This window comes from Centrocercus urophasianus, unplaced genomic scaffold, assembly GCF_019232065.1.
Source record: "Centrocercus urophasianus isolate 14NV4802_14NV808 unplaced genomic scaffold, USGS_Curo_1.0 seq_107, whole genome shotgun sequence".
NCBI lineage: Eukaryota > Metazoa > Chordata > Aves > Galliformes > Phasianidae > Centrocercus > Centrocercus urophasianus.
The window spans coordinates 1-10829 of NW_024884220.1; the positions used below are offsets into that span (position 1 = coordinate 1).

The following is a 10829-nucleotide window of genomic DNA, read 5'->3' on the forward strand; positions in this document are numbered from 1 at the left end:
CTCTGAAATTCACTATTGCCTAAGAATGTGTTTTTCTTATATCATCTTTCTGAGCCTGCAAGGTAATGGTATTGATGGGAACTGAGCTGGTTGTGTGTATGCTGCCTGCAGATAGCTGCTCCAGGCATCTATAATTTGTTTAAAATGACTGGGTGGGGAAATTCTGAAGCAATCTTGAGAGAATGCATGTTGCCTTGGAGGTAATGTACTAGTGCACTAGAGTAGTGGGTTTATTGTTCCTGGGGCTGATAGTAATTTGACTATCAGTAAACTGACTCATATGCCTGTCTGAGAAGAAAATGCTTTGCCATAAGCTCAGAAATAAAGTTATCCACTCAGTAGGAAAGCATTCTACTGCAGAAAGATGAGCAAAGTGTAGAAGAAGGCATTAGCAAATGAGCAACGTGCATTAACTGGGGCAGTGAATGCATTCTGTAAAATGTCATACTAAAATGAAAGGAGGTAAAAACAATTTGGTTTTTTGCCCCCTGGAAATTAGCTGTGATGAAATTTTGAAGGAATTGTAGTCTATCTTAATTTAGAATCATTATTGAGTTTTGACTGAGTTTAAAAAAAAAAAAAAAAAAAGGAGGAAAAGCAATACCTGTATTTTAATGTTATTTAGATAACACTTTCTTTGTTATCATTACTTTGTACTGTGAAAAAAAATAGTTAAAAATCAGATATTTGATCCTAATTCAAAGTGATCAAAATGTAGGTCATGATCACATTGTGTATGATCCCTGAAACATGATTGTCCTTTTGTAGCTTTTCTCCTCATGGAGTTGTTAGTAATAGTGGTGAGTATTTACTCTGAAATAATAGAAATGCCAACAGAATTGTATTAAGGAAGATATTCTTGATACATTATGAAGAAAGCATTGCTATCCTTGGGTAGAAAGTTAGTAAGTCTTAGTGGTTATCTGGAGATGCTTGAGAATCCCAAACGGCTTCAGTAAACGTTATTTAGAGTTTCAACAGTTCTAATTCTGTCAGTTATTTGCAACTGATTTATTTATAACTGATAGATGCTTTTGCTTCTGCTACTCAAATATTTCATAAACAAAGGTAACTTGAGGATAAGCATTAGGTACAGCCCATGTATTTAAACTCACATTACCATAACAACAGGTACACATTGCTGATTGTCAGTTACTGTTAAGTGACAAAAAGTGGATAAGGTGTTTCAATATTCAGAGAAGCCAAAGTATGATTTGGATACCAATTTGTAAAGCTTGTTGGTTGATGCACTCAATTATTAAATATAGATTTATTAATCTGTTTACCAGTATTATTTTTATGTGGTGAAGGATCTCAACGTGTGACGTCTTGATGACTAATTATAAATGTTTTTGGAAGGAAAACCAATAGTGTTGGAAGCTAATCCTCGGTGGCTGAAGTCATATACAATTAAATGCTAGAGTGAGAGTTATGGAAAGACCAGCTGCTTCAGTCTCATTAAAAATCATTGGAAGTTTTGTCTATGTGAACACATGAATAATTTCATGTCAGAAAAAAAAACCGAGACTTTTTTTCCTAACCATTCTCTAACATTGTGAAATAATTGCTGGTGTTAGATAATACAATTTAAATTTTCTGGTTCTTCAGTATGTTTCCCTTAGTCATTAGCAGAAGATCTTACAGAGGCAGTCAGTTTTACAGATGTTTAGTTTCTAGCAGACACTGTGCTTGTACACTGGTGGCCAAGCCGATAGATCCAATTAAGCAGACCAGTCTTGTGCTCCCTTTACAGTTCAGTGCCATTTTGCAAGTTTAACCATGAGTTACATTGATCTATTTGTAGTACTCAAGTTAGTTTGGCCAGAAGCCACAGTGAATCAATGGTAGGTGGGGAATTTAACTTTACCTCTCCTGGTTTCTGTAGCAATGGCGAGTAAATCTACTACAGACAAAACTTTCAAAGGAAATGTGGCAAAATAATATAATTCAGTGGTATGAATGTGTTGCTTTATCTTATTTTCTTAGCCCTCACTTAGTATATCAGTGAGTAGATATGAATGGGCAATTGAAAGTAGTCAAGTTTTTTTTAAGTTTCCTGCTTACCTGAACACCTCATTTAGCCTAGCTTGCATTGAAAACTGGTTTAAATTGTAGTTCTTCAACTATTGTCTGTGTTAGACCTTTAGGTAAGGGCTAAATTACAGTTAAATCGTTCAATAGCCGTAGTCTGCCCTTTAAATAGGTAATCTCAAACTATCTGTGAAGCAAGTGATCTAGGGAAAGAATCCTACTGTGTGTTCTCATTCTGAAACATATTTGTTCTAAAGATTTCCTTTCCTTTTCTTGCTGAAAATATACAACCATAGAGTGATTTGCTCACTGCTAGAATAGCTACAGATCTGAAAGGGTGTACGAATCGAACAGTCCTATATCACAGAGAAAGCAACACTGCAAGCAAATTAGTCTTGATAGAAGGATAAAATGACATTAAAGTTCTTCTGATTACATTTTGTCTTTTGACAGAACTGTTTCAGAATAGTAGTTCCACAGAATGCCTTTAATATGTCTGATTAACAGATACACTGATGCAGTGTTGAGCAAATATTCTAAACTTATAAAAAAATAGATGTGTTTTCAGCAAAATGATGTGTGTTCTGTTTTAAATTTGAGCTATATGACACAATTTAATTTGGCAGTTAGCAGGTTTGAGATTAGTTGATGAAAGCTAACATAAATTCAAGTACTTCAAAGTAGATTTTGAAAAGAGTTTGCATGGTATGGATAGATGTCCAGTTGTACTTTTACTGTTTTTACTGTTTTGTACTGTTTATTTGGTCAGATAATCAGCACAAAACCCACGCTTGTGTTGCAGAGTGACAATGCTGAGTATGAATAAATGAAACTTTTTTTTTTTAGGTGAGGCTTTTGACTTTGGATATGTTAGGTCTGGTATTTCAGTTGTACAGTGTACATATAGAGAATTCCATATCTTGAAAGGAGAGCTTTTTTTCCCTTCATTTGTATGAGGACATCTCTATCTTCACTTGTCTTAAAACATTTTAATAACAGAGACTACCAATTATGCTTTATAGGATTCGATTTTTTTTATAAGTCCTTATCAAAAGCTTTTAATAAGGTGCTTTCTGCTGAGCTAATAATATGTTTTAGGTGGCATTTCTTATACCTATCTTCAATAGACACGTTCAGACTGTATGATTGTAATAATCAAGTTTCAGTCAAACCATACTTAGTATGACAGATATTCTGTGAGATTGTAATGCAGGTATTTGTGCCCTTGATAAAGGGCTTAATTTGGCTCCTGGCAGAGATGGAGAACCTCTATTGGTTTTTTGTATTGGAATGCAAATTAGCTCTTATTTGTCGTGTACAAGGGAAAAAGATAAATCGCTTCTTAATTAAAACTAGGCAAAACACTCCAAAGTTTTATGCGGTAATACACAAAGTATCACACTGGATAGCAAATGTGTTCTTATGCAAGTCTGTAAAAGCTCAGTTAGTAACTATTCTCAACAAAACACTTCTTAAACAGCTCCTTAAAACTTAATTTGTTTCCTGGAATGTTTGTATTTACCCCAAACCTCACTTCTTGTTTTTTCCCTTCCTTAAAGCAAATGTCAAAGAAGTGTTTGAACAAACTACTATTCATCATCAAATCCCCTTCAACTGGGACTGTGAATTCATTCGGCTGCATTTTGGACACAACAGAAAGAAGCATCTAAACTATACAGAGTTCACTCAGTTTCTTCAGGTTAGTTATTAACCTTGTTTCAGACTACAGCTGAAATCAATTTTAATCTCCAGAAGTAAATTTATATCACTATAAATTTTGGTCTTAGTCTGGTAATGAACACAATTATCTGATACTAATCCTAGCAACAATGAACTATTACTTTTCTATACGGGTTCATGAAGGAGTGCTTACTCATTGTCCTTTAGCTTGCATATCATCCTATAAACATGTGGGATTAAATATTCTGTTTATGAAATAAACAATTTGACTGATCGTTGTAATCTTGTGCAGTTAGAACATTGACTGAGCAGACTCCTTTTTCTGTTGTAGGAATTTAATAAAAAAAACTAACCTCAACCAGAGATTATGTCCTTAATATAACCAGATGTTGTTAACCATGTAACCCCAATCATATTTAGTCTCGAACTCTGAATCTTTAAGATCAATATCAGGGGAATAAGGGAATGTGTAGCAGCAAGAACATAAGTATGCAAATATTGCTTCTCAAATATATCACTAAATATATCACTATTATATTTCACTAAATATAGGGAAAGTGAATATTTCTTTATGATTGAATAGGGGATGTTCTATGCCAGAGGAATGAATCTGTGCATGGAATGAATAAATATGCAGAATTCTTATTTTATTTGGACTAACCTTCAAGTTTAAATTGCAATTGTCTGTGATCTGCATGCACAAATGTATTTCGGCGTGCTGTAAGATTATAAACTAAATCAAAATGTTGTGAACAGTGGGTTATAGAATTTGCTAATACACAATTTCTGAATGTTAATCTTAGGAGCTGCAGTCAGAACATGCAAGACAAGCCTTTGCATTGAAGGACAAAAATAAAAGTGGCATGATTACTGGGCTGGACTTCAGTGATGTCATGGTTACCCTTCACTCCCATATGCTGACACCATTTGTGGAAGAAAATTTAGTTTCAGTAAGTGTGAAGAAAAACATCTTGAGTTCAGGGTTTAATAGCTGTGATGTTTTAAAATGTTAGTGCTTCTCTCCCACTTTTTCTTCTCCTATATGTTTATCACTTTCTCACTGCTAGAAATTATTACCTTCATAGTAGAGTTGGCAGGACAAAACATGGCAACGCTTCTCGGTTATGTGGTAGAAAAGTTTGCAGTCTGGTTTAAATGCTTAAAGTGCCATTGGATGCAGTTTGAGTTATCTACTGTGCTTTTGCCTAAAGCAGAGCAAACTATTTTACACAGGAAGAATACCAATTTTGGGCTAAAGCTTCTGATTTTTAGATTTCGATATAGAACGGATCAGAATGGGTGTAGACTACTTACAGTTTTGCCCTTTTATGTGTTCTTATATTGTTTTCAGTTTGATGTTTGGAAAATAAGCATGTAGAGTTAGAATGGTTACTGTTATGACTGGCAAGATCTGCAGGTACAGTTTATGAGGTAAAGGATAACTTTATTACAGTTTATGTCAAAAAATATGCCATTATTTGTTCTACTGTTGTATTTCTATTAAAACTAGCTTAAAATTACAGAGGTAGAAAGGTATCTTAAATTCTTTCCTTACTTGCCCAAATGAATGTTTCTGTAATTTGTAATAAGACATTGGAAAAAAGGGGCTCAAGGCATTTAACTGTGTAATTTAATTTTTACAGGTAGCTGGTGGAACTGTTTCACATCAGGTCAGCTTCTCCTACTTCAATGCATTTAATGCCCTTTTGAATAACATGGATCTCATTAGGAAGATATACAGTAATATAGCAGGTACAAGAAAAGATATTGAAGTCACAAAAGGTAAAGTATATTTCCTACTTTTTATTAATATTTTAGTTCTGTCCAATTTGTAAGCTGTTGTTGCATACAGGGTAAGACAAGTCAGAGGCTGCATAGCATACAACGTTAGCGCTACTGTAGAAATATTTTAAGGGTCATTTTCATCCTCATGGGCTAGTAATGATTTTCAGGAAGCTCACTAAGAAGAAGAATTGGGACTGTGGTTTGTATGGATATCTGCAAAATGGTACTTCATTGGGGATTTTACCACTCCTTGAAAAAGGTATATTATTGCTTAGAGATAGGAGGTGCCAAGGAAATAAGATAGAAGGAGTTACGTTTGAAAATCCATTATCAGTGATCTCCATATTGCTTTAGCTCATTTTATCTGCAACTAAATCCTTCTTAGAAAAAAGGTAATAATTCATAACTTCTTTTGCTGGCCTGAGTGGTTTTACATAGTTTATGTTGACATACAGGACATAGTTAATCCCTGTACCACTGAAAGGTAGACATGAATCAGACTTGCTGCAGGCATCAGTGGATTTATTTTGTAGACATTTTATGACATATTTTATCTCTGACTTTATTACCTGCATGGACAGGACCAGCCAAGTCTATGTGTGGTAAAAAGCATGCAGAGTTTTTCTTTTTTTTTTTCTTTTATGTTTGTTTTATGTTCAGATGCTCAGCATACTTTACATCCCTAGAGAAAAGTGTGAAATAACTGTCCTTGTCCTCCAAATAGTGCTAACAAATTACCTGGCTTTTTTTTTTTCCTTGATGTAAATGCATAGACACGTCTTGCCTGGATTTGTGTAGTGAATAAAAGCTACTGAACTGTCATCACTAAAACTTGCTTATTGTAGCTTGCCAATCACGTAATGAATGTGCAATGTTATTTGGATAGGTGAACATATAGCTGTGGGGTCACTGAGAGCTAACAGAGAAAAGAAACACAGAATGATGGTGGTAAATGAGTTAGTTGCCCTTAAAGCTATGGATAATGGATAATTATTCTGTTCATTTTGCAAAACTTCAGAAAAAAAATCATAAATTTTGTGTGTGATGTTATCAGTGTTGCTGATGTGAGGATGTATTGAATCATACTTGCTCTATGTTTCAAAGATCTCTTTCAAGATAAGTCTTCCTGAAGTTATCTTTCCTTCTGCATTATGGATTTTGCTTCTTGATGATAGTTTTCATTGTTTTATGATATTTCAGTTATTTGTTAGATTTGTCCATAAAGATGAAATTTGACAAATAACACAATTGCTTTATTTCTCCTTCCCTTTTAAATCTAGAGGAATTTACCCAGTCTGCAATACGATTTGGACAAGTTACACCGTTGGAAATAGATATTCTTTACCAACTTACAGGTTTATACAGCGTCACTGGGTAACTTATGATAATTAATTTTATCATTTTACAACCGTATTGCTGTTTTCTATGCACAATCTACTCAATTTTAAAATTTGTGTGTTCTGTTCATTACAGTTTATTCATTGTAAAATGGCTGGTATATGCAGATATTTTCTAAGTGAACCCTGTATATCAAGCACAATTATTGATTGTTGTATTGTAGATTTAAATATAAAAAGCAAAATTGCATTATGGTAATCCCAGAAAGCTATAACTCTCCGTTATTCTTAACTCTACTGATGTTTCCCATAGTTGTTAGCATGTGAACTCTTGGGGAGGGATACCTATAAATGGTTTAAGTTGTGAATTACATCTTTTATTATTAGTAATCAAGAACTCCCTTCTGAATAACCTGAGATCCCTTGACAGCTACAAGAAGGGAATGTTCTTCTAACTCCAAGAATTCTTTATTGCAGAATAGCAGAACTCTTAGACATGCATTTAAATATGACAAGTGTTTTGTTTTGTTTTTTTTTAAACTCAAGATGTATTCTGTGAGATGCTGCTGAGAATACTGTATTGAATATGTTTGATATTTTAACTAACACTAATTTACTTCCCTCTGCCTTGTGTTAAGGCGATTAACTTTGGCAGATATTGAGAGAGTAGCACCACTAGCTGAGGGTGCATTACCTTACAACTTGGCAGAACTCCAGAGGCAGGTAGGTAAAAGTGGTATATACAGGCAGAATTGCTGAAATAAAGCGACTCTTTAAGTGTGCATGCATATGAAAAGTAAAAAAACCCAACACTTTAAACAGATTCCTAACAAATGGGTCATGTTGTATGTGTATTGCTATATAGAATTAGGGTAGTATTCACTAAGCAATTCACCTCGGCAACCCTGGATTTACTAACCTCATTTAAGGGTTGGCAGCCAAAAGTGTAGCATCTCTACTTGGAGATTGCCTCTTTTTGGAATTTCCAACAAGCCCTGATCCTTGGAAACGGGTAAGCTATTCCTTTTTTGTACTGGATTGTGACCACTACCTTTCTTGGGTGATCAGAAACTAGTTAAAGCCAACTATATCTACTGCCCCCTATTGTTACAATAAGTTTGTTCTTTTCCACTTCACTTATACACGTTACAATGAAGTTCCTTTAAGTGATTGTGTCCACTGGAATATCTAGAATCTGCATCAATGATAAGAAAATCGTAAGTTAGTTCAACTGTTATGGTTGAAAAATTCTCCTAAATGGAATATAGCAAATATTCAACACATGAATGTCACTCTGTTTATTCTTGTGTCAGGTGGATTTGGTCATTCAGTTGTGTTTCAAGCAAATTGGTCTGAAACTATGTCTGATCCATTTGTAATGTTGCTACTCTGTTGTCCTTGGGGAATTAGATAAGGTGAAATAAGCACTCAAAAACCTGCTTGATGTTATTAATCTTCCTAGACCAGTAACAGGACAAGGGGCAAAAGAGGATAGATTTAGATTAGTTGTAAGAAGAAACTTATTTATTCAGAGGGCAGTGAGGCCCTGGCACAGCTGCCCAGAGGAGCTGTGGGTGCCCCATCCCTGAAGGTGCTCAAGGCCAGGTTGGATGGGGCCATGGGCAGCCTGAATGGGTGGGGGCAAGCAGCCTGCAGCAGGGGGTAGGACTGGGTGGGCTGCAAGGTCCCTTCCAACCCCAGCCATTCTGTGTACTCCTAAAGCAAGAATGGTGGAATGAGTTGATTCAGAAACGCGTATGCAATGTTTGTCCAGGCTAACGAGAAGTATTTTTGCTGGTTTCATAATTGCATTTGTAACAGTCATCTTTGGTTTTAATTAATGTTTTCTGTAGCACTCAGCTTTCTGAGTAAACCATTATGAAACAAAATACTTAGCTTATTTTACTTTATACCTCAGAATTACCTTTGCAGCTTAACACTGTTACAAAATGAGCTCACTGAAAAAAGCTTCACTCATCACTAGAACATACTCTTTTAATGTGCTTGGAGTAATACTGCATGCTTTAACCCTGCTCTACATTCTGTATTAAGAGAGCTCAGCAAAAAGGAAGCAATTTTGTTTTCTCTCTTTTGTAAGGAATAGTCTTTTACTGGACCATATGCTAAGTGAACCTATTATTGCCTAATTAAACATTACTGATAGATAGAATGAAAAAGGTTTGTTGGTAGTAGAGATAATATAATTCCTGTGAGGTCCATCTGTTCCTGGAAAATGAAAACACTTCTCTAGTAGCATTTATAGCATTTATACGGCTTTAAAATCCCTTCAAAAGGAGAACTTAATTTTTTACATAAGCTTACTCTGTCTTTGTGGGTTTAGTGGAAATGGAAGGTAGCTGGCTTTCAACCATGTTTACTTTATTGTCAGTTTTTTTCGTTGTGTAAGATTTTCTTAAAGCCTGCAGGTGAATATCCTTTAGGGATGACAGATACAGTAATTTTCTGTTTATAAATGTTAATGATTTGAAAGCTATAGCATTAATTACATTCATTTGCATATCCATCTGAACACACAAGTGAACTACAAACTTTGCTTATTAAATAATATAAAAAGTGGTGATTCACAAATAATTTGATTTTTAACATCTAGTGATGTATTCATTAGGATTTATGCTAGAATGTAGTGATTGGATTTTGATAAGAACTCTGTAGAGCTTTGAGTAAAAGGAATAACCTTAAAAAAGCTAAGAGGAACTAAGTGTGATAATATAGAACAAAAACTGTGGAATGAAGAACCTGTGCTGTTTCAGAGTCTTTCAGTGTGTTCTTGTTGCATGTGTCTTTTATTTAAATGGATCAAAAGATCTTTCTGTATTTTGCAGGGGTTTTTTTTCTTTTCTTGTGACTATCCTCTTTTTATTGTTATTAAAATCGGGAAAGCTTGAAGTTTTCAGAATAGTGACGGAACTCTTCAGATTTGTTGCTTCTCTTTGCTTGTAGAGGCAAATCATTTGATCTTTGCTTATTTTTTTTTTTTTAATAAACTGTTCCACACATACAGTTTATACTTCTTGTGACCCAGAATTTTTCTGTTCAGCTGTATTTTTGAAGAAGAAAATGCCTTATGGAGGGAAATGATACCTGCTTTTTTTTGTAGAAAATTCGTACAAAATACCGTTGTTATTTTTTTTCTTTTTTACAAACAAGGATCCCATCTCATAGACCTTTGTTCTTCCTTGTGTGCATACTGTGTAACATCACATGATAAATGCAGGGTTTTGCACATCCAGTGTAATGCTAGGATAAGCAGGGTTGCTTACACTGAGGTATGTTGTGTCCTGCTGTGGATGTTCCACGATTCAGAGCTTTGGTAAGCCCAGTGTAAATGTTAGCAGTGAAACATCCTTGTGATGTTCTTTGTAGAGAATTAATAACGTGCATCAGAGCAGAGCGCTCCGTAGTGTTCTGAGGTCTGTGTAAATCCCAGCTCTGCATTCACAAGTGCATCTGCAAATGATACAGGTTGTCTGTAAGTAACAAAGGAGGCTACTGTTGGGAGATGTGATTTGGTATCTGCTTTACTGTGGATTTTAACTTCTAGTATTTTGGTCACCTATTACCTACATAGTATAAATTCTTGTCTAATGACTTTAGTGATGTTGGGAAATAAACTTGGCGTACTTTACTGTGCAAGTTTATGAATCTTTACATCTTGTGTATCAGCTTATCTTTATTGCCTTATATGTAATAAACATCTAATAAGTTGATTTTGAATCTCTGCAAATATTTTGTGTAGACTTGGTTTTTATTTAAAACCCTAACGTTTATTATCATATATATGATTGAAGTGAGTGAGGTCATCGTTGTGTCTGCAAATCATCAACTGCCTGTGAAAGCTTTGTGGGGAATACTGTGGGGAATAATTGACACTTTTTGCTTGTTTTTGAAGGTAGTAAATGCCATGTTTATGCTATGTAGTAATGTGTATGTATAATCTTAGCATCTATCATCAGAGCAGACATTTTATCTGTGAGA

General features: G+C 34.8%; 1 protein-coding gene across 1 annotated transcript in view; it reads left to right on the forward strand.

Annotated features, from left to right (window-relative positions):
• Positions 1-1887: 1887 nt before the first annotated feature.
• Positions 1888-10829, forward strand: part of LOC122167870 (calcium-binding mitochondrial carrier protein Aralar1-like) — a 21839-nt gene continuing 12897 nt past the window's right edge. The window contains exons 1-6 of the mRNA XM_042832755.1: positions 1888-1894; positions 3591-3730; positions 4515-4661; positions 5355-5493; positions 6777-6870; positions 7472-7579. Coding sequence (XP_042688689.1) covers positions 1888-1894; positions 3591-3730; positions 4515-4661; positions 5355-5493; positions 6777-6870; positions 7472-7579 — 635 coding nt within the window. The remainder of the gene's footprint in view (positions 1895-3590; positions 3731-4514; positions 4662-5354; positions 5494-6776; positions 6871-7471; positions 7580-10829) is intronic.